This window comes from Colius striatus, chromosome 2 (genome assembly GCF_028858725.1).
Source record: "Colius striatus isolate bColStr4 chromosome 2, bColStr4.1.hap1, whole genome shotgun sequence".
Lineage (NCBI taxonomy): Eukaryota > Metazoa > Chordata > Aves > Coliiformes > Coliidae > Colius > Colius striatus.
The window spans coordinates 78036859-78060992 of NC_084760.1; the positions used below are offsets into that span (position 1 = coordinate 78036859).

The 24134-nt window shown below is 48.8% G+C and overlaps 1 protein-coding gene and 1 long non-coding RNA gene across 7 annotated transcripts in view; one reads left to right on the forward strand and one right to left on the reverse strand.

Annotated features, from left to right (window-relative positions):
- The window catches only part of VEGFA (vascular endothelial growth factor A), a 23281-nt gene extending 18711 nt beyond the window's left edge, over positions 1–4570 (forward strand). For all 6 annotated transcript variants that reach the window (XM_061991226.1, XM_061991227.1, XM_061991228.1 and 3 more), the window contains one exon: positions 1872–4570. In XM_061991226.1, coding sequence (XP_061847210.1) covers positions 1872–1893 — 22 coding nt within the window. In that variant the 3' untranslated portion in view covers positions 1894–4570. The remainder of the gene's footprint in view (positions 1–1871) is intronic.
- On the reverse strand, positions 4501–23323 carry LOC133624999 (uncharacterized). The gene is made up of 3 exons (XR_009818290.1): positions 23002–23323; positions 12437–12562; positions 4501–6272 (listed from the first exon to the last, which is right to left on the reverse strand). It is a non-coding gene; the product is annotated as an uncharacterized LOC133624999 (long non-coding RNA).
- Between the last annotated feature and the right edge of the window lie 811 nt (positions 23324–24134).

Sequence of the window (24134 nt, forward strand, 5' to 3'; positions counted from 1 at the left end):
TGGACACTCCATTGTGTGCAGAGTGAGGAAAGCTGGTCCAAGAGCCTCCTTCAAGGCTATGCCCACATACTGCTTTGCCTCTTTGTTCTTCTGAAAGCCAGAGGAGAGCACTCAGTCTTCTTGCACTGTGCTCACAGTTACCTCTCCATATCTCAGCCAGAATTTTTGTTTGAGGGGCTGCACTTAAGGCTGTAATGTGGGATGCAGCAGGATTAAGGGTGTCTCTGGGTGAAGGCAGGCAGAGGATTTGAGGTGTGAGGCGGGAGATGCACAGACACTGTGTGGTTAGCGTTTGGTCAGAGATCCGTGCTGTGCATATGTCACCTGAGCGCTGCCTGTCATGCACCATCTGGGGCATAGACGTGCGGAAACTGATTCCTAGTTGTCACCTGGGCACTTTTGTGAACTCAGTGGGGTCTCCTGACTCAACACCAACTGTGTGTGCATCTCTGGTGTGGGATCGTCCTACCTATCCGGACACAGAAATAGGGTTGATTATGAGCCCTTCGCTGTGACTCTGAGTTCAGGTCCCTTTCCCAGAGATTTAGGAGATTCCTCCAGTTAAAAGAGTATTGCAGTGGCACTGCCCAGGTGAGAGAGAATAAGGGAAAGAGGTACAGGATCCTCTGTGGCTACATCCTGAAAGAGGAAACATCCATTTACCTGCCTGGAATTGGCAAGGTGACTAAGACTGCTACAAGTAACAAGTGATTCCTTTAGGTGTGAAAATACTTTGCGCCGGAAGCAGGGAAGCATTGGCACTGCCGGCGTGGTGGAAACTGCTCTGTATACAGAGGAATTTTCTGAGGTGCTGTAGGTTCAGCAGGAAAGTAGAGGGGCCAGAATAATACAGCTTCTGGAGTTCAACTCCTCCCAGCGAGCGTAACCTTTGAAGCGTGAGACCAGACCTAGCTTTGGCCTTTTCCCTCTGCTCATCTTCCCAAACCCCAGAATCACTGGAAATTGCCATGCAGACTTTGCAGGATGAAAAATAGTGACAAACAGAAAGAAAAAAAACAAGTGATAGCCTAAAAAAAAAGTCATCATGGCAGAAGAGATTTACTAGTTTCTTTTACTGGTCCCTCTCTGTGTTGGGATAATTGGCACTAAGGGAGGTTTCTGAGGCTGGTGTGTTGGCTGAAAAGACAGGAAGGAGTCGTAGGAGCGGGTGGCTTATTTATATCCAGATAAAAAGCTGGTTAACTTGAAGTTCCTCATGCTCTTTCTTGTAGAATTAGAATTGGGCCCTACAGGGGAGGGTAAATTCTCATTTCTCCTGCTGCTCCTTCAGGCTGCTGCTGCTGCTGTTCTCTGGTGCTAACCCGTGCTTGTGGCAGCTAGTGGAATGAGGCGCTTCCTTTTCACCTCTTTGCCTGCATGAGGCCTTGTTGTGTGCACTGCTTCCAGCCCAAGGGGCAGGCTAGGTGGAGAGCTGAGGGAGTGTGTCTTTCTGCATGCGTTGCTTAGCCCTGTTTTTCGGTGTGTTCGTGCGTACCTGTGTGTGTGCATGGTGTGAGAAGGTGTAAACAAGACACTTGGCTTGTCTGTCAGGAAGCCTCTGATTCTGCTCCTAAATTTCCCCCTGTACCAGTATACCCCCATAACTGCCCTGCCTAAGTGAACCTGGGGGAATGGAATCCATCGGCCCATTCATGGGGTTGAGATTCGCAGTTGTTTTGCCCCATCTGCACAGCACTTCACCCCACCAGTGACGTCATGCCATGTCTTAACACCATGTGCTCTAAAACACGTTAGCCACGTCCCTTCCCACCCTTCCCTGTCCTGCTTGAGCCCCCATCACAAGCATTAATCCTTCCTCTCTCTCTGTTTTTTGTTTTCTTTTCTCTTCCTTCCCTTCTCCTCTCTGACAGATGTGAAAAACCGAGACGGTGAGCAGCGGAAAAGAAGGGGGAGCAGCCCTGTTTCTGGAGCCTGATTTCTCACCTGGACAGAAAACAAAACAAAACAAAACACTAATCCAAATGAACCCTAAAAATGAAGGATCGGTAGAGCACAGCACTTTCAGTACGGACGATGGACTCCGGAAGGAACATTCCCCAAGGCACCCGCCGCACAGAATTCACCTTTGGGTTTTGAACTGTTTTATTTTATTTTTCTTTTCATGCTGCTAAATAACAGAGCCAGGAAGACTATAGGGGTGTATTTGATGGGTTTTCCCATGCATACATATATATGTGTGTATACATGCATATACATATATATATATGTATATATATTTTAACCACATCTATATATACATATATGTATATCTTAACCACACACACACACATATATATATTTTATATATATATATATATATATATACTGATTATGTTTTTTAACATTGCTAATGTTATTGGTGTCTTCACTGGATAATACTCGACTGCTGTGGACACAAGCGGGCTACTTGGGGCATAAGAAACAAGCTAAGACTGGACTTGAGTAGAAGCGCTGGGTGTAAACTTCTTAACTCTAACTGACTTGTGCGGCCTCCGCTGTTTCTCTGTAGAGTGTGCTGTACCACAAACCACCTTCTCCTTGCCTGGGACAGGGAGGAGAGGTGATGGAGAGGACTGGCAGGGAGTTCCAAAGAGCGGCATCCTAGGGTGCGATGGGTCAAAGGCCAAGGAAATGGCCATCTGCGCGATCAAGGATTCCTCCTCCCCTCTCTTCCCCCAACCTTCGCCCTTAATCGTCTCATAACCTGCCTGCCTTGCTGGGACATGGGATGTCAGTGTACATTTTGCGTTGACTTTTTTCGCCGTAGAAACTTTGCCAGAGAGACGTGCTGGCTTCTCTTAAGGATGGTGGGCAGCTGACGCACGCTAACTTTCCATTCAAGGAAGTATCACAGGAGTCTAGATTTCCCGCCCTTGGTGGCTGCAAAGGACATAAGGCCTACAGTGTGCTGAAGCAAGAATGGGGACCGGTGCATAGCCACACAGTTGTTCAGCACTGTCTGCTTTCTTCATGCACAGAGCTGCCACTCAAGAGCATCCAAGATGCTTATGGAACATTTCTGGAAAGGGATATTAATCAAAAGTATATACACAACAGGGGAGAGGGTGCGTGCGTGTGTATGTGTGTGTATGTGAATGCGTGCGTTTGTGTCCGTATGTATGTATGTTTGTGGTTTTTTTCTCTTTTTTATATATATATATTTATTTTTATACATATATATATATAAAAAATAATATATATGTATGCCAAGATTGAAGGGGGGAAAAACGAGAGCGCCTTTTGCTGCCTTCGGTTTGCGTGTCCAGTGTGAATGACCCTCAAGAATGTCACGATTTTTTTCTTTTGAGAGGAGGTGCTGTAAATGTCAGGCCCCTTTTCCAGATCTCGGCCTGGGGAATTAAACATGAAGGCAGCAGGAACCCCTAAGCCGTGCCTGAGGATCTTGGCTATGTGTGTATCTGCAAATATCTGCTATGGTGTATGTGGAAGCCGCCTTACACATGCGCGCACGCACACCCCCACGCCCCCCTGAAAGCGTGTTTGTACATCTATGTGGATATATATAATCTAGTTCTGTGATTAAAATTATTAATAATAATAACAATAATCAAAAAGGTACTCAGTCTGTGTCAGAATGCTGCCAAACGTCACCTGCGATTGAGTTTTCAACGCCTGATAATGTGCAACACGGAAAGCTTCCAAAAAGACAAGACAGCGTAAAAAAACAGACTCACAACAAGCGACTACTAACCACTAGGAACTCCCCATCAGACTGATGGCTTTCAGAAGGAGAAGAAACACACGGGTGGGTGCTTGCATCGGGAACGTATCATACGCTGCATCCTGCGCAAGACAGAGGCTTCCGATGGGGGTGGGGGGGAGGGAAGAGAAAGTGTTTTATATACTTATTTAATATCCCTTTTTAAATTAGAAATTAAACAGATAATTTAATTAAAGAGTAGGGATTTTTCAGTATTCTTTGTTAATATTTAATTTCAACTATTTATAAGCCGTACCTCTCTTTTTTTTGTTTGGTTTTTTTTGTTTGTTTTTATTTGTACTGATTGTGTATAAATTTAACCTTCCTGTTGTCCCGTCCCATCTCTCCCCAATTGTTGGCAGAGTCAGTAGCATGTTATGGGCAGTTATTTAATTAATTTCTCTAACACCTACCCCCTACACATTCCTACCGAGACGAGGGTTAGATATACATCTACATACTATATATATATTTGGCTATGTGTTTGTATATATATATATATATGTTTATGTATATGTGTGATTCGGATGAAATAGACGCTACGATTTTTTTTATATATGTAAAAAGAAGAAACAGAAAACTAGAAAATTCTACATCTTGAATCTCTCTCCTTTTTAATTTTAATATTTGTTATCATTTTATTTATTGGTGCTACTGTTTATCTGTAATAATTGCGGGGAAAAAAGATATTAACACTACATATTGTGTCTAGTGAATTTTTTCAAGATATTCCTTAGTACATATTTATTTTTAAACAAAGAAATTACAGATATATCTTAAAAAAAACGACGACGACGATGACGACAAACAAACTTTTTTTTGTATTAAAGAATTTAATTCTGACCTTGATTTCCTTTGCCTTCTCCTTCTGCCTTGCACCCTGGTTTTTCCTCCATTGTGTAAGAGGCCCTCTGGCACTGCCCCTGGAGGCAGCAGGACACCGGCAGCCTGCTGGTCGGACTCTTGGATTTGGGCCCAAAGCCTCCAAAAGCATGTAGGCACCTAAAAACCCCTTGAAGTGAATAGGAGGTAGGCATCAACATCCTGGCATGGAGCTCAGCCTGAGTTCCCTGTGCAGTGAGAAGAGGGTGGTCTGATGGGCAGGAACGAGGGGGCAGGACCCCCCAGGTTCCTTTTGCACCTCTGATGCCAAGGAGGGTGGTGATGGTCCCGACCCTGCCTCTGTCTTGTCAGGAGCTAAGCCCCACATGCTGGGCGCTGTACAGGCACGAGTAGACATGGTGCCAGTGGAGCTTACAGTCCAGGATGAGAGTAACGCCCTGCACCCGCCCTGCCCTGGTGATGGCATTGGTGTTTGCGGCTGGAGCACTGCAGTGTCCATGACCCGCTGCCAGTGCCTGCTCCGTGAGGCTGCACTGTGCAGGACAGCAGTCAAGCAAAGGACTTGTCAGCTCTGACCCTGCTCATCGCTTTGTGAGGGATCTTGTACTGTTGTATGTTTTGTGGTGCTCTTTGGAGTCTTTGGGAGGAAAAGCTGTTTGGAAACGGTAGCATTTGCTCGTCAGCCGTGGAGATGAGTGTATCACGTGTCAGTCCATCCACGCTGGAAAAGATGATGGATCTCTGGGAGACGACTCATCTGGATAACACCGCCAGGTTCACGGCTGCCTCCATCTTGCTCTTGTGAAGGTGAAAGATCTGGCTTTTGTTTAGGATGGACTTAGGTAGCTAAACAGGCGGATCTGCAGTTAACAGCCTCTGCTGAGGGCAGAGTGGAAGAAAGAAGACATATTCTTGTGGAGGCTCTGGTTCGTCTTGTTCAGTAACATCTTGTGGAGTGCAGCGGTGAGGTGAGATGGTGAGCGGGGGGCCGTCTGTGGATGCTGCTGCATAAGGAAATCAAGGACTTGTTTCCCCTGTGTATTCGCCACCGGCTTTTGCTTTGTGAGGATCTATGGGCTGTTTTGCAGAGCGCTGAGTAGACAGCAAGCCTATCAATAGACCTGCGTTGTCTCTATGTGACCTGGGAAAACTTTACAACTCATCAAATTGCAAAGATTGAAACTGGCAACTCAGTGTTGCTCCCCTGGGCTGAGCTGGCTGTGACATCTCAGCATGAGGGTGCCCAGGTCTCCCAGATGGATGAGGCAGTAGATCCCTTCTGTCAGTCACAACACATGAAATGCTGCCTGCTGATGGTGAGCTAGGCTGGTTGCTTTTGGCTCCTGGAGTAGAAGAGCATGCTGCATCCCTCTCATTTCCTGCCTCTGAGGGCTCAGGAAGCAGAACATGTGCAGAGACAGGGGATCTGGTAGCCACTTACTTCATGAGAATGTCCCTGTGTTTGGCTGAACGGCATGTTTCACCTGGGACAACTACCCACTCGAAGGATTTGCTTGTGTGTGGCTGCAGCAGAGCTGAGGCAGGTGCCGCAAACCACTGCAGCCAGAACCTGCCCAAGCCAGCTCTAAATGAGGTAGCTGGAGCCCTGGAAGCAGTCCAGCTCTTCACCTTTATCCTCCAGGGTGGGTATAGCTGGGCTGTCACCTCTCGTGAGGAGAGCAATCACAGCTGTGTTGGAGAGTTCAGCCTGGATGGAGAGACCGTGTGTGAGTTGAGTACCTTGGTCCCGGAGGGGCTGGGGCGCAGGAGCGTGGCTGCCCCTCACCCTGCCCAGGCTTTGTGCCTGGTTCACCTGTGCCCCATCCCGAGGTGAGGTGAGGACACATGGAACTAGGCCAGGCATGCAGGCTGGTGCTCTAATCTCGGCGCGCGGCCCTTCACCCTGCTCACGAGGACTCTCCCCCAAAGGCTTCTGGTCACGTCTGCCTTTTGGTGGGTGGCTAATTGAAATGCTATCTTCAGGCAACCTGCTGCTGCTTTCCTCATGCCTGCTTCATTTATTCTGTGGGATTCAAAGAGCAGAGGCACCGTAAAAGGCAGAAAAGGGTGCCCTGGGCAGACTTGACAGGAAACCCCACTGTCAATGTAAAAAAAAGGTGCCTTTGGTTGGAAACCCCTTCTATATTTCCCCTTTCGGCACTTGCTAGCTGGTTTAACCCCTTCTTGCTGATGTCTTATGCTGCTGATCTGGTCTGTAAGACAGACAGGCTCTGCTTAGGCTCCACCACCACCTGCAGTGCCTATGTTAGAAATGCCTGTAAAGCTTCTGTCCTTCATCCTGGTCCCACAAAGTACCTCAGAAACCCAAATGAAATCTGTCCCACAGGCCCTGTCTTCCATCGCCTGTCTGCAGGAGCTTTGTTAGTGAGAGATGGGTATTTTTATCTCAGACCACATGGTGAGTGCGTGAACAGCCTCTCTTGAGATGACTGAAACTTAAGGCTAATCCTAGCCATCCAGCACAAGGTCTGCAGTCCCCATATGTGAAAGCACCATGCGTGCTTCCATCACTAGAGTCAGGCTGGGTCAGCATGGCCCCCAGGGCACGATGCCACCCCACAGAGAGCTGCTGCTCCCCAGTGTGCCCCACAGCACCCCACAGTGTGATGGAGTGGCTGCTGGCTGTCCCAAAGGATGCTTATGCCTAGACCTACAGACAAGTACCCCATATCGCATAGGAGGTGGTGAGTTGTGGATAACAGTGTGGAGATAATATCCCCTGCATCAGCAACAATGGAGGATGTGAATGGAATGCAGAACGCCTGACCACAGCTTTGGGGAAGGCTTTCCCTTTGGTGCGTGGAGGAGTCTTGGGGCTTTGCACCACAGAGGGAACAAGGGTCAAGACCCCTCTTAAATATCAGTGGTTTGCCATCTGCCCTCATCAGCCAGGGGGTCCCAAAGTATCTCCCAGAGGTGCAGCTCCTCATCTGTGTGAGGAGATTGCAGGCTTATATGGGTAAAAGGGTTTACTGGGCATGTGTTGCTTGTTTGCCTGTCCAAAACTGGCCTCCCGAAGCCAAAAAGCTACTCCATAAGGATTTCTTTCAATGTGCTGCCTGAGCTGCCTCTGTGCATTCAGGCAGGCAACACTGTGTGCTCACAGCTGAGGGACATGCTAGGAAGTACCTGCACTTCTGGCCTCTTTCTGTGTGTTGTGATATGAGGCTAGTCTTGCTTGGTAGAAAGAAATTTTTACCTAGATGCCCCAGACACTTATTTGGGGGTTAAAAAATAAGCCCAGTTGCTCCCTAATGTGAGAATGCCAAAGCATCTCCTTAGATGTCAGGGCTTTCCACTGCAACCTGCTGCCATAAGGCTTCCTACATGCATTTAGCACCCAGATGCCTTCTGTTGCCCACCCTGTGCTACCTATCTTCTGGCCAAGACTGGTGCACACATCAGGGGGAATGCGTGCTGCAAGCCTGGTGCTGGCACTGCAGGGGTTCAGCTAAGGGGTTACCTTGATACCTCCTTTGTCAGCTATTTTGGAGATGCTGATGTGCTCTGTGCTTGGAATGTGTTACATGGTGGGACCTGGGCTGAGAAAGGTGTCTGCTTAGTGCCCTGCCAGGGCCACTGATGAGTGTCAGTTCCCACAGAGCACTTCCCAGGGAGGGCTATGTAATGCCAAAATAATCTGGGATGCAGGTCACGATGTCTTGCTCTCAACCTGTGTGGTGGCTTGGAGGTAAGAAGGGTTGGCTCTGGATGGCAATATCTCTGTCTCGGTTGAAGGAGTCTGTGGTGAAGGGTGTGTCTCATGCAAGCCCTTGGGCCCTTCATGTGCAACCAGTTCAATGGGGTCATTATCTAAGCAAAAAGGGGACAGACCTAACACCTTAGCCGCAAGGCCTATGGACAGCTTGAGAGAGGTGGCATAAGATGAAGCTTAAGCAAATAATTCAGTTCCACCACCTCCTCAGAGATCATGAGGCCAGGAGCATGATTTGCCAGAGCTGACCAGAGCCCTTCACCAAAACTCCTACCCGAGCCATGGTGTACACTTTGGAAAGGCATCCAAGTTGCTATTTCTCTGCCTGGCTTTCCCATCCTTCTCAGCTGCAGAGAACCTGCTGGCACTGGAGGCAGCCTGTGCCACTAACTTATGGATACCCAGGGAGTATGTGTTTGTATCACTGGACTCTTCTCCAGCAGCTGAGCTTCCACCAGCACCCCTTCCTGCCCTTCCTGCTTGTGCTTGGCTCTGACTCCGTGACTGCAGAAGCAAATGTCCCAACAGAGCTTTATGAGGGATTTATTCAATTCAAAGAAACCCCTCACATGGCTACTTGGAATTCTAGTGCAGGTACTAACTTTTGGAAATGCAACTTGCTGTCAATCACCTCCACTTTTTTTGTTTGAGCTTGAATTGGCTCATTCTTCTTCCCAGTCCTCTTCCTTATGTTGGGCAGCTTGTTGGAACATTCAAACCTCATATCTGGGAGAAGCAGCCTGGAGATTCCTGAGCAGATTGTTTTTTTTCTAAGGTGTCATTCCTGAGGAATAAGGAGGCAGCTCCTGCTCATCTTGATTTATCTCACCGCTGGAAGTGCAATGAATGAAAGGTCAACAGAGCTGCATCTGACTGTTTCCAGTCTCTGTAGGCACTATAAGTTATGAGTCATAGGATCATCCCAAGTTGGTGACTAACCTGAGGCTGGTCTTGAGGCTTAAGGCCAATTTCTTGCTTGCAGTGTTGGCTTGCCAGAGCTCTGTGTTGTGAATGTGCAGTGTAGACTTAGTCAATGTACAGCACCAAGGAGAACAGGCTGAGCTTCTGGAGGGGGTGCTGATGAGTCAGGGAGTGTCACTGCCCTCTGAACCAGTACTCCACTGAGGTGGCTGGATGTACCGTGCAGGAGGCCATGACACTCATGAGTCACTCTGTGGGACAGCCACACCCCTGCTGAATAGTTGGGACCAATCACGGACTCAGAGACATCTCAAGAGGAGAGATTTCTGAGTTTAAGTTGTCTCGTCAACCAGCTGCAAATGTGCTACTCTTTGGCACGTGTCTATCTTTGTGCAGGTGGTACCCCATAGCCTAATGTGTTGCACTGCCTGGACTCAGTCCTGCTCTTTAGCCTCTGCTTCTCTGCCTTAATTTCACTCTGTTACTCCAAGTTTGCAGGCGCATCAGTAGATATGTTTCCTTCCCCTTTGATGTAGGCCCCTCAGATGTTTGCGGAGTCTCATCATGTCTCCTTTGCAGATGTTTCTTGGCCAGTGACATAAAATGGTTCTTCAAAGCCCGTGGGATCTGAGTTCTGCTCTCTAACATTGCTGTTCCTCATGTCCTGACACCTTTAATATATAACAACTATAACACTCCTTTTCCCTCAAAAGGAGTCTACTACTGGACCCACTCAAAGCTGGATCACTCCAGAACTGTAATAGAGGAAATAGGCAGCTGACTCTGAACACATCCCTGTGTCGCTCTGTGGATGCACCTCTCCATGGTTGCTCTTTCTCATCCTCTCCTGGAAGTTCTGCTTTTCAGGGTGTGCTCTCCCATCACAAAGCAGCTTTGCCCCAGATACATTAGCTTATCTTTTCCCAAGTTAAATCTCATTTTGTTTCCTGCTCATTTCTAATCTCTCTAAATCCTTTTGGAGGATTTCTCAGTTTGCCCTGGAATTTGCAGTCACTTCTACTGGAGGTGCCAGCTTGGGGAGTTCATGGGAGAGCCTTCTCCTTGGTGCTACTGAGTCCAGAGGGTGCTGTGGCTCCCGGTTCTGGGGTGAGGATGGTGGTGTCCCACAGTGTGGCTGCAGGTGTGGCCTTGCATGTTCAACCACCTGGTGAGCTGGATTTCTCCCTCACTGTCAGACAGGAACTACCTAGTGAATCTGGAGAAGCCATGGGAGTCAGTGGGTCCTACTCTGTAGAGGTGTGGGAAGAGAAGGACCCGGGTTCAGCTCTCAGCTAGGATACCAATACTCTGCTTTCCACCCTTGCCTTGATTTCTCCATGCATAAGACAAATGCCATCCTCATCTTTTGGGACCCTTGACAGATGGGGCCATTCACTGTTTATAATAATTTCATTGCCAGTTAGGAGGAGGCTTCCCATCTTGCTGAAATCGTTAGGAGTCCCTGTGTGCTTTCCCCAAAAGCAGGTAAGTCATTGTGCCCTTACTACCCAGTCATGTCTCTCTGCTCCTCTCCATCCTTTGAGAGGAAATCTCAATAGACATTTTTTGGTACCAATAGCATCTACTTCCATCTGTTCTTTGGGAAGGCAACAGGAGTATATGTGACAGGAGGATGGAGGTAAAACCACAGGGCACAGCTCAGGAGAGGCTGGGAGACATAGGGGACAGTGCAAGGGCGATGAAGGTGGAAGGTAAGGGATGCCCCATGAGGTGGGAGGATGAGGAGGGATAGTCTGACTGTGTCTCAGCAGTGAGGTGGAGTAAGCCTGAGATTATCTGGCAGCCCCGGGCACAGGGCCCTCACAGTTATGAAACGTCCTGCACATGGACACATCTCTCTCACTGGTGTGAACTGCTTTGAAGGCTGGAAAACTCATGGTTAGGGTTTGGAGGAGTGCCTGAGCAGACAGCTTCACCTGGGGAGCATCGCTTGGGAAGCCCCTCGGCCTCCCCATGCCACAGAGAGCCCTGCATGGTGGTGGTGGGATGCTGCTCAGCCGCCTCCATGGCTATCGACTCCCTGGAGCCTTCTCTCTGTGAGGCGACTATGCAGGCAAAGAGACAGCTGCTAGAGTCCAGGTGGCCAATGCTGGGAGTCTTGTGCTACTTACAACAGCACAAGAGTCGTGTAGTATGCGAGACTACGTGTTTTTAGTTGAATGAAAAAGCTCTCAATCCTTCATGCTCATGAAAAAATCAAAGCCAACATGACCGAAGTGTACTCCAACAGCTCAGAAGGCAAATGTCCTCAGATTCTGTTAGTTTTTAAACCACTGTGGGGTTCATTTGGGCAGCTGGTTTGCCAGCAATGACTTTCGTTCTGAACCTTAAATCCTGCCAATGAGGCCCCTTGGGCATGCTTCAGGCTCTGCTCTCCTGGCTCTCACCATATCCCTTTACATCTAGATTCTACCCTATTTTTAATCCAGCCCCCATCTTCTGGTGTTGTCAATCTCAGGCCTTTCCTAAACCTAGAAGAGAATTGTATATACATCCTCGTCTCACTGTGGATATTTTTACAGTTTCTCTCCCTGCTTTACATCACTTGAGCCCCGTTTGCCTTGTGGGTTGTATATACACACAAACCCCAGGCATCCAATCAGAGGTATCCACAGCAACTGCTAAATATTTTTTTCCAGAGGGGATCTTCAAGACCCGTTGGTGAAGAGGTGAAGTTTCATCTGTTCTGTGACAGGGTATGACACCTTGCACCTATCTGGGGGCCCTGTCAGAGGGCTCTTGAGCTGCTTCACTCCAAAGTATTTTTACATCCCTTTCAGACATCTGAGCACCATGAGCCAAACCCATTAGCTCCTCATCCTTGGTGTCCTGGGATCATTCAGCAGTGACCAGACCCCTGGAACCCTGCAGCTTCCTCACTGGAGACTCTACTTCGAGCAGAGAGTTTTCACTTTTTCTTTAATCACATCGCCAAGTTTTAATGCCCAAGCAAGAACTTTGACCCTTATCCAGGGATTAGTTGTTATCCCTAAGAGCTTTCTGCAGCAAACCTTACAAAAGAGCTCCAGCTTTGGAGAATGCGGGCAAATCATGTCCAGCGGGTTAATTTTCTTTATTAGCTGACTCCCTCGTTCCCATCCACAGCCCTCAGATATTGTCCCCTCACTCCGGGAGAAGAGCTGTTCCCATCAATTCACAGCAATTTCACTGACAGGATCTTTGTTACCACTCACCCTCAGCAAGAAGGGGAAATCTTGGCCTTGGTGAAATTAAGGGGAAAACATTATGTTCCCTTCTCAGGCTGTTTCACATCCCACCCCGGCAAAATCAGCTGGTGATGAAGAGCTGCCAGACAGACCCTGTAAAAAGGCAAAAGGATTTAAAGAGGGGGTTAAGCAGAGGCAGCAAAACCCATTCAGCTGTTTAGCAAGTTATCTTCATGAAAAGAGATGTGGGCATCTGTCTCTCTCCTTGTATCTCTATCATGGCCTATTCCAAATATAATCCTGTTTACTGAGTAGGATTTTAGTAAGGCACAAAGGGAGATTTTTGTTCTGGTTATTTACTGTTATTTTTCATGCGTGTGCAAGGTACTCAGATGTGGGAAAATTGGGAGCACAGTACATTTTGCTCTAAGTAATTAGAGGCAGGATTCACAGGTATATTCTGGCTGCTTTCAGCCTTTCCCGTGACAGAAAGCAGCTGCACACCCAGCATTAGCCAATCTGCTAATAGGCTGTGTCACAAGACACAGCATCACCACGTCTCACAAAGCAGCTGCATTGTCCTCTCTAAGCTCATTGTGTGGAATATCATGGGAACACCACCAAATCGTGTCCCACAGACTGTTCCAGACTAAACATCCACAGCCCGGCTCCCTGATCCTCATTGAGGTCCTTGAGGGAGGAGGTGAGGTACCTCCCTTTTGCTGTGCTGGGAGTGCAGGAGGCCCATGCACTTGTTCAGCATCCCCACACAAACCTGCCTTTATGCACGGACTCCAATGCATTCAGAGGGTCCTCACTTGCTCATTCAGATGAGAACTGCGTGGAATGTGTTAGTGACAAAAATCGATCTGTGAGTACCTCTGAACCAGGTTCTTGGTGCTCTCAGACACAGTGGCCAGGCAGTCCAAGCTCTGCACCCTGGTGAGGGCATGTGGGTAAAGATGGAAAACAGAGAAATGATGCAAAACCTGCTTGGAGGCTACTACAGAGAACAAATGGAGTTTTGGATGGGATCTTTTAGCCAAGATGAACCCAAGCTGTGGCCACTATGGAGGATTTTTTTCTTTTCCTAAACCTTGTGTTTTGGCTTGGTGTAAAGGAAACTGACTAAAAGTTAGGGGGCTGTGCAGTACAGGTGATCCTGTACTTTAGTGCTGTGCCAGAGCTGGGAGTCCTAGGTCCTCTTCCCAGCCTTGTGCCTCACTTGCAAATTTAGGGTGGTGTCAATCACCACTCTACTCCGTGCCTCAGTTTCCTCATCTGTTGCTGATGGTAACAGTACAGCAGTGATAACTCTACCTGGCTACCCTGTGGGATGACCTGTAAGCGAATTGATGATGAGGAGTTAAAGAAGTAATTGGCAGCCTCTGTCGGGTGCTCAGAGGTTCCGTGATAGCAGGTGGAGAGTGGTGCACTGACTTCTTGTGTATGGTGTGGAGTACAACTTTTGCTTATACTGCAGCCTGTTTGCTACTCTCTGGGTGGCTCCAAAGGAAAGTCATGGTTTGATTAAGACCAATGCTCATCAGCTGCGTAATGTTATTTCCAGGTGTGCAGCAGCCTGTGTGTGCAGAATGGAGTAACTTCCCAGCTGCAGCTGTTTTCCTTTGAAGCAATATGTACACAGATAACCCAAGGGTAGCGTCCCCTAGCAGACCCCCACATGTTGAATATGATGACAGAGACAAGGGGAAAAAACTAGGAGAAACAGAGTAAAGCGGGATGTTGCTTGCAGCATACTAGTGCTGTAGTGTTTTAACCATGAACTAGTAAAAGCTAGGGAGCATGGCTCTGGAGAAGAAAACCTAAAGCATTCAAGGACTGGAAAGGACTGGAAAGAAATCAAGGATTGGAAAGAAATGCCTGCTGAGAGCTGGATTCGGCCTCCACCTCCATAGTATGTACCATGGGGCTGAAGTGTGACATCTGTTTATAAGGTTTCATTTTTTTTTTTTTTAACTTTGAACCCCTGCCCCTCTTCCAGAAGCATTCCAGAGCTCTACAGAGAAGTCAGATGCAGAGATTTCTGCAGAACACCCAACAAAGCGCCCCACTTCGTTGCTCCTTCTGGATCACAAAGTCACCAGATCCATGAAGATCTCTGGAACACAGGCGGAAGAGAGCACCCTTGGTGGGTCATTTCACCTCTCTGCACCTCCGTTCCTTCTCTGTGAAACAGGGATGTTAAAACCAACATCCTCCTAAAGAGCAGCGGGGGACAGGGGCAGCATTGGGAGGTCAGTGTAGGTCTGAGTAAGACCCCATAAGCCCGGGACTCTTTGTGGATAGGGGATAGTGCCTCTGGTGCAGCTGAGTACAAGCAATAGGAGGAAAATAGAGGAGTGCTTGGCCCCAGTTCACACGAGCTGTGCCCTTGTGTTATGCAGGTCACTCCAGGAAGATGGGGTCTCCTAGCCCATGGGGACTGCCCTGTGCCTCAGGTCAGGATATAACCCCCTCCCCTGTGTACATTGATCCCCGAGGCATCCAGGCAGCTACTCCACCCCATATTCCCCCAGCTTCTGCCTCCAAAGATGGAGCCTCTCTCCCCTGAGAACGAAGCAATGTGGCAACACTCTCAGACCTTGGCTTCTAACAGCAGTAACCTCCGAGCTGCTGACTGTTGCTCAGCAATAAACACCACTCATGCTATTAATAAACACTATCTGTCAGCCTTGGTATTTTTAATGCCGGGACACTGTGCCCTGGCATGCAGAGCCACTCAGAGGCTGAAGGCCGGATTCAGAGATGAGTCTAAACTGGCGTAAGGCATTGCACGGTGCAGCCCTGCAGCCTGTGCCTGTTGCATGGGAGAAGGTCTCTGTTCTCCTTCATGTGATAGACAAGTTCCGCCCCCACTGAGGGATTTTCTTTGCTATCCATTGCAATCCCAAGGCACCGACGCTCAGAGACAGGGTCTACCTGCTCTTGTAGCCTGCAATAGGTTTAACAGGATCTCTGGACCCATGTGAGTCCGTGAAAACACTTCAGTGGTTTTCCCTGTGATTGTGCCAGTATATTTAGCTGAATCAGTGAGGGAATGCTGCCTATTTACACAGTGTCTTTGGACTCACAGTCCTGCTATAGGAGGTTTCAAGTATCAGCTTGATATGTGCTCCCCTGTGCACAGAGGTTGGCCATAAAGGCCAAATGGGATCAATGCCTCTGAATGGGGCACTGGGATCCTGCCTCCGTGTGCAATTCCTCCAGTGGCAGCCTGGGTGAAAAATGTGAGGGAAAAGGAAAATTAAGCGTGTATAGGGCCCAGACCTATTGTACTGAAGCTCCTGGCTGCTTCCATCTGTCTGGAGTATGAGCCATCCCCACATCGAGCTGGTGTGTTCTCTGCTGGGGTTAGTCTGAGTGTGTATGGGGCTGAAGTGGGCTGGTGTGATGCCAAGAGGAGGTCTGTCTGGGAGAGGGTCCAAGGCAGTGAGAAAGAGCCAGTTTCACCTGCAGCCTGGGCGTTTGGTGCTGGAAATGCAGCTAGGGTGGTGGGTGGTTGGCTCCTCCTCTGCTCAGGGGCAAGGAGTGGGGCTGCAGGTGCTGTGGAGTAGATGTCAGAGGGGAGCAGCACAGCCTCGCTGGAGGTGCAGGCTGGGCTGGCTGGGGCTGCATCCCAGGGGTGCTTTGCCCTTCGCTGCTCCGAGTGTGGCAAGGGCGGCTGTGTGTGGAGGGTTTTGGAGGGGGGAGGAATGGCTGAGCAAATAGTGAGCTGGCCAAGCAAACAGCCGCCAAAGTGAAACAATCAGTCCCCATTCTGGTAAAGTTCAGCAAATACTGCGTAAAACCTACTGCTGGCAGTGGTACTTGCCCTAGTCATCAGGTATAGCACTATCAGAGGGTAGATACAGAGCAACCTAGGGAGACAGGGAGAGGTTGTGCAAGAGAAAGCTCTGGCCAGCATGACTCAACACTCATTAGCAGAAGTTCTGGCACGCCTACCAGAAGCCCATTAAAACTGGGAGGAAGAAGCCCAAGCACCTTATTTCTCCTCTTTGCTGCAAACCATCTCTTTTCCCATGTGCACATCTTGGTGCCTGCAGTGATGGTGGCTGTGTATTGTTATCCCTGGTTCTTGGAGCAGCACAGCATTTCTGGAGAATTTGTCCTTGGCCTGAAGAGCTTCCAGCATCACTGGAAGCAAGGCATTATAATGGAGCACACATGGCCAGGGGAAAGGGAGGCAGGAGAACAAAGTAAGCAATAATTCCTTACCCCATCACTTTGACCCCCCTTAAACTCCCCCCAAACCTGGCCCCAGACCCCCCTGGCTCAGAGCCTGCTCCTCTCTTCTGCCCCACAGCCCCCACCAGCCCAGCCCCTGCCACTAGTAGCTCCCTCCAGCCTGATGGGTTTGTCAGTGATGTGAGCCAAAGCTCATTTTTCAATCACTGCCTTAGATTAAAATTTCTTTGGAGCCATCCACCCTGATGCCTTCAACCACTTGTTGTAGCTAAAGTAGCTGGAGGAGGGCACTGCCCCTGTGCACTGTGTACAGTCCTGTGCTGGGCTGGCAGTGACCGTAGCACAGTTGTAGATCTGCACCTGGGAGATGCTCTCAGCTTTTAGGGTGAAGCTGTGCTCTCTGGACATCTTTCACTTACCAACTCTCCCTTGCCTGCTGGCTGGTTTCTTGGACATGCCCTTGAAGAAAGCAGCACATCAGGGAGAGTGGAAACTTCAATGTATAAATACCCTGACCTGGGGTGTGCAGAGCAAGCAGCAAGCATGTCTGCAAAACATTTCCCAGACACTATTGTCCCTTGCTGGTACGTCACTCGGAAAATGGTTTCCTTTTTCTGCTCCCATCAAAGGCACCAAAATGTAGGTTAATCTCAAAGTCCTTAGTATACAGTTCTAAGATTGGCCTTGGAGTAAAACTCCCTTAAGTCACTTCTCCATTAGTACTTTACAAGGAGATAACTAAATCCAGTCATCCCCTGGGTATGTCTGCACTGCATTCCAGAGGTGGGATCGAAGCTTGGTAAACATACTCTAATGAGCCTGAGTTTTAATCTGAGTTTTAACCTAGTTTACTGCCTGTTAGCATGGATACTAGCAGCAGTGTGTCACTGAGATGTCTGGATTGCAGACCCCTCCTAGACCACATTTGGCTATCTGCTGTTGCTCATACTCTCCCATTAGTTCCCAGATAGCTTAAAATTGGCTCAAGGATGCCTCCCCAAGCCATCCTCATGATTTTGGACTGTTGGTTTTGGCACTTTACATCACTGTTGAACACCCACCACATCCTCCAGTCCAGAGCCACTGCAAGTGCTGCTTCCAGTACGTGCCTGAGCTTTTGGGCTTGCTGGTTTGGACCAAGGTGTGTAGCCTTCTTGCAAGTGGAAGAAGGAACCTCTCTGCAAAGTCATGGGCCCTGGAAGGTGTGCTGCATGCTGAGGGATGCCTTTACTGTTCAAGACAACTACCCACTGCAAAGGAGACAGGTCATCCTTCCCCATCCTTCCTTCCTGTGCCCCTCTCTCCTTCCCTCATGGTGCCCACAGCAAGTCTTTAGGAGGGATCTTCTCTCTCAGGCCCATTGTCTTTTATCTGATTTGGATAAGATTTCTTTCTTTCTGTTTTTCTTCCCTCTGTTGACACACAGAAGAGTGATACCCCCATAGGGGAGGGTCCAGACGTGCTCCAAATGATGTCAGCCTTGATTTATTACTGTTTAATATCAAGTTGCTATTGCACGGAGTTAGCTCCGTTTAGGAAAGATTGCTCCTCTTTGGACAGGACAGATGGCCTGACAATTATTTTTTCCCTTGCCTACCTAAATATCCAAAGCAGGCTCTTCTCTCATCAGAGCTTTGCTTAGGCAAGATCTTTCCTTGGCAGAAGTGGTGAGGGACAAGGTGGGGGTAAGGAGGAGAGCAAGAGGGGGATGAGTGTGCTCTACCACAGTTGAGGTTTCTCAGTTTGTCTCCTTGTCTCCCCTCCACAGAGCCTCTTTCCATTCCTGACAGTTTCCCAGTGGTTTAGTCCAGAGCTGCATCTGGAGCAGGGCCAGTGCCAGACAATGCAGGGAAGAGGGACAGGAAATGCCACTGCAGGTAATTACGAAACAACCTGTTCAGATGTGTTGTTTTTTCTTAATCCTTGTCAGTCAAGGCTGGCTTATATCCTGGAGCAAGAAAGCTTAGAATCTCTTACATTTTCATTCTATCTCATGTAGTTCTGGATGTTCTTTTTTCCATTGAAACATCTGATCCTTTCGTGCTTCCTGCAAAGCTCTTGGCCTCCCTGGTGACAATGATTTCCATCTGTGCTCTCCCTCAGATCATTTCCAGGCTTCTTTTGGTGAGTGTGTGGGTTTGCCAGGATCTGAGCTCCCGTTTTGTGAATGAGCTCACGGGCTTGCTGAAGACTGCTTGAGCTCTTGCTGCCTTGCAAGCTCCAGTAAGTTCATCTCCCTGTCCTGCAATTGGTGGGACTGGCTGGGTCCTGGACAGCATAGATGGGTTCTGGTTAGTGTAGATGGGTCCTGTTGTGCTTCTTGCCAGGGTCATAAGCTAAGCTGCTGGGCTGTTCAGATCAGGGAGAACTCCAGGCAGGAGGAGAGGAAGGGAAGATGCCCAGAGCCCACATGCTCAAGCTGGCTTGAGTTTGAGGGACATTACCTGACACTTCTTGTATTTCCACCAAGCAGAAAAAGAACACTACATTTGTTGCCTCTATTACTTTTAGTATGCAGCTTTTTAACGCATAGACCTATATAGCCTCAAAATGTTCGCTTATTTTGCTTGGCATGAATCCTAGAGGACATAACTGTGGGTTTCCGAATATTTAAGGCCAATGTGTTATTTATAAGCCATGTCGGAAACATCCCGAGCATGTGGATTTTTAGTGAGGACAGTCTGGGTTTGGTACGTCTGCACACCTCGGTTTTGCCATTCTGTCTGTGGTGATTGTATTTGGGGTTAGCAATGTCTGTAGCTGCCCTAGTCTCATGATAGTCTCTTCCTAATGTCTACAAATCTGCTGGCAGACAGCAATGAAATAATAAGGTGGATAGTGAAGGACTGAGGGAGACCTTGTGTGCTTTTGGATCTTTTGTAGCAGCACTCCCCTTTTAAACTACTGGCAGTCGTGACACCCCTTCTCTCTACCGTCCTCTCAACAGAGGCCTCATGCTTTTCTTCTGAGATGGTGACTGCCATCCTCAGCATACCACTCCAAAGTGCCATCACCTCCTCAGGGAGAAGCGGTAGACAGAGAATTGAGCCTTCTCCTCTGACTACAGCTCCATCCACCTATCCCTCATGGTATATAGACCATCTTCGTACTGGCTGCCCACAGCATCCCTCCTCAGCAGCCTTTCCTCCAGGATACATGATCCCTGCAGCACAAATGCTGAGCAATTAGCTGAGAGCCAGAGCGTCTCTTGGGGCCCACACTTTCCTTCTCCTGCAGGAGCAGTTAGGCTGCTCTGAGGCTGCCTTCAGTAGGCTGATGTTATCTCCACCATGACGCAGGCGAGTAGCTCTAAGCCCTTGTAATAACCATGCCAGGGTCACTCTCCTTGCTGCCTGTGTGCTTCTACCTGTGAGACAGGCTGAGCTCCAAGACCCGTCCAGCGATCTTCAGCCAATGGGCAAAGATTTTCCTTTGGCAGCACCAAAACTGGAAAAAGCCTCTCTGTTGTGTGCCCACCAGGTGTTTTGGAGAGGAGATGCATCCCGCAGCTCCTGAGAAAGCCACTCTTTTCCTTGGCATGTTGTGGGCAGGGAGCTGCTCTGACTGGGGCCTGGTTCTCCAGGGGAAAGCTTTGGCTTTTCAACCAAACCACAGAGGTCTGAGATTTTGCTGCCTGCTAATTGAGACAAGATAAAAGTTTGCATCAGGGACGCCTGCTCCTGCTGACGCTGTCATATCCAGCTGGCCTGCTCTGCTCGAGTGATAATTGTGTCTAGGAGGGCTCCCAGCCGTCCTGTGTCACTGCCCAGGGACAGGCGATCTCTACCCTGGAAAGCTTTTACCTAATTAGACAAGACAGATAGGGAGGGAAAGAAGGAAGTGGCAAAATGGCTTGCCCAGGCCCAGTGTGGGGTGTGTCACAGCAGCGGGATGTGAAGCCAGGCCTTGTGATGCTTGCATATGGCTGCCCATCACCTCCATGGCAGGGTTCTGGCACAGCATGGTTCTGGACGTGTCCCAGGGCCAGGCAGCCTCTGGAGCACCCTTCACCTTCACTCACAGGCTGTGGGAAGTCACTCTCCTCTCCTGGCATAGACCATAGCTTGACAGGTAAAACCTGGCCAGCCTAGAGGTGTGAGTGGGAGGGTGAGGAGGTTGAGTACTGGCAGCCGCTGAGAGCAGATGGAGGGTTTGAGGCATGTCTGCAGTGGATGGTGATGCCTGAGCAAATGAGGAGTATGTGGAGCCACAGGCAGGCAGGTGTTGTGGGTGATGCCAGTGACAAACAGGCAGCCATGGGTGTGAAGTGGTGAGCCATTTCTGTGTACCTGCCAGTGGATTTCCCCTTGCATTGACTACTGAGCCTGGGAGCACCTTTCCGAGGCTGTGGTGTCTGATGCTGCACCAACCACTGGAGAGAGAAGACCACAGGTCAGGCTCTGCACAGGGCAGGAGTCTCACTGTCTCTGACTAATACAGAATTTTCCATGGGGCGGAGGGGCCAGACTGGCACCAAAACCACCCTCCTGATACCTACCTTGCTTTAAGCATGGTTCCAAAGTAAAATTAAACCAGACTATCTATATTTCTCTGTATGATGTGGGACACATTCTCATAGGTCAGTGAGAACCCTCAGCCCTGCCTTGACCTCATACTGACCCAGACTCTACTCCATATCATCCAATTTTGCTGCAGAGGAGTTTGAGTGACAGAACATGCAAAGGGATCAGTCCAGGCCTGGGCCCTTTTTGCTGAGCTGGTTTATTCTGCTACCCTTGATTATTTGGGGTACATCAGGATCTTTAGTTATACATCCTACCAGAACACTTTCTATCTTATGGTGATTGCAAGTTCTTTAAACAGCAAGCCAAGGTCTTGCAAAGGAGGGTAAGGGCAGGGGTGAAAGAAAATGGCCCTGAACTAAGAGACACTGAGTGGAAGAAAGATCTCTTTTTCAGCTGTTTCAGCAGACAGTCTCTTCTAGATACCAACAACCACTTGAGAGCTGCTTGCTACTCTCCAGAGACCTGAAGCACTAATAGGAGAGAAGGTAAGTTAGGAAGGATGTGCTTCCAGTGACTTGGGAGGACCATGGCTACCAGGTTCAGCCAGGTCTGCAAGCCATTTCAGTGCATTAACACTCACATGTAATTGCCCATGGGAGTATTTTGGTGAAACTCTTCTTTCCCCATCCAGCTATTTCTGATGTTGAGGATCACCTGGCATTTTGTTCACAGGCTTTGTTCGTTGGGGAAAGTCAGCTGGTGCAACAACAAGGTGTTTCAACTTTCTCCCTGATTAGATGAGCCAGTCCTATGTAATTAAGCAGCTTAGCTCAAGGCAACAGAAGCCATTATCACTGGGCTCTTCTGCTCTGCTTGAACTCTGTTATCCATGCTAAAAATGTCAGAAAAAGAAAATATCTTCTTCTCTCTCCGGCGCCTCCCTGGCGCTGTCTGAGTGGCAGGTGCATATCTGAGATGCCTCTAAGTGCATCTATCTGATCACCTTCCCTCCCCATTTCAGGCTGTCTCATTGGAGGTGGCATGAGACCTGGTCTCATGGGAGAGCAAGAACACTTGGCCACTTCTTGGGGAAAAACTCTTTGGTCTGCCAACCTTCCTGCTTCTCAGGGAGGGAGCTTATCTTGGCTACTGAAGGCACCATGTGAAACTCTTCTCTTGCCTCTAGGAAACAGCAAGGGTTGAGAATAAGCCCTTCTCTGAATGTCTCTGCACCTCTTCATCCTCCTTCTCCACTGGGCCTGCACCAGAGGATAGAGTTTACCTGGGGAAGGCATGGAAAATACTCCACTTTTGGGGCCATCTCATGAATTTTTATCTGAGCCTGACCTTGTCATGTACTGCAGGGCTGGGAGAGGTTTTTCAGGTAGGCATAAATGTGACAAGGATTATTCTCTTCTGGTTACAAATGGTAATGCTGCAGGCTCACTCTCCTGTGTCTGGGCAAGCATGTGTACCACATAGATAAGCCACACATAGATAAGCATATGTGTACGCATGTACATACATACACACATAGAATCATAGAATGTTAGGGGTTGGAAGGGACCTTTAGAGATCATCTAGTCCAACCTCCCTGCAGAAGCAGGTTCATCTAGAATAGGTCGCATAGGAACATGTCCAGGCGGGTCTTGAAGACCTCCAAGGAAGGAGACTCCACAACCCCTCTGGGCAGCCTGTGCCACTGCTCCGTCACCCTCACAGTGAAATAGCTTTTTCTTATGTTTAAGTGGAACTTTTTGTGTTCCAGCTTCATCTCATTACCCCTTGTCCTGTTGCTAGCTACTATAGAAAAAAGGAATGTCCCAACCTCCTGACACCCACCACTTAGATATTTGTAAATGTTTGTAAGATCTGCCCTAAATCTCCTCCAAACAGCCCCAGTTCCCGCAGCCTTACCTTGTATAAAAGGTGTTCCAGTCCCCTGATCATCTTGGTGGCCCTGCACTGGACTCTCTCCAGAAGTTCCCTGTCCCTCTTGAGCTGAAGAGCCCAGAACTGGACACAGTACTTCAGATGAGGGCAGAGGAGAGGGGAAGAAGAACCTCCCTTGACCTGCTGGCCACACTCTTCTTGATGTGTCCCAGGATGCCATTGGCCTTCTTGGCCAAGAGGGCACATTGCTGGCTCATGTTTAGTTTACTATCAATCAGGACTCCCAGGTCTCTCTCTGCAGACTTGCTCTTCAGCAGTTCGAGCCCCAGCCTGTACTGGTGCATGGGGTTCTTCCTTCCCAGATGCAGGACTCTGCACTTGTCCTTGTTGAACCTCATGAGGTTCCTCTCTGCCCAACTCTCAAGCCGGTTGAGATCCCGCTGAATGGCAGCACAGCCTTCTGGGCAATCAGCCAGTCCTCCCAGTTTGGTGATACAAATCACACGTATGCAATCCACAGAACCGACCCCTATACCAAGCCTCAAACAAAAGTAATGCTTGAGGGCAGGTTGTATTTATTTGCTCCGGTCCAAAACCACACTGTCTCTTCGTTCACAGTTGGTCCCTGTTGATTTCCCATCTATTTACCCAGTTGTCACTAAGTATTGCTGTGTTACTCAGACGTGTTTCCTGGTCATAACTCATTGTGAGTTTTCACATTCAAGTGCTATTATCACCCATTAATGTATTAATAAAGCAAATTAAAGGCTTGCTTTTAGGAAGAAAGCTCTTTACAGTAGAGATGCCTCTAATCCGTCTTGCTGGTCAGAAAGTGCTCAATGTCTGTTGTCATAACATTAACCATGTTGTGGTTTGGTGGGTGCTTCTGGCAAAATTGCCTAGAAAGGTGTCCTAGGTTCTCTGGGTAGCTCTGGAAGGGATGTGGCACTTCTATAGCACTTCAAACACCTCTTTTGCTGCTGGCTGTGAAGTACTCCTGCAGGAAATGTTGGTGCTTATCACAGCACCTGGAACACATGCTGCTTAGGAGAACAGGACAGCAGAGCTCAAGAGTCAGTCAGGGCATGGAGGGCAGAGTCTAAACCCCAGCAGGAAAAGAGATCTGTTGAGGTAAACTAATGCAACTTCTACTGGAG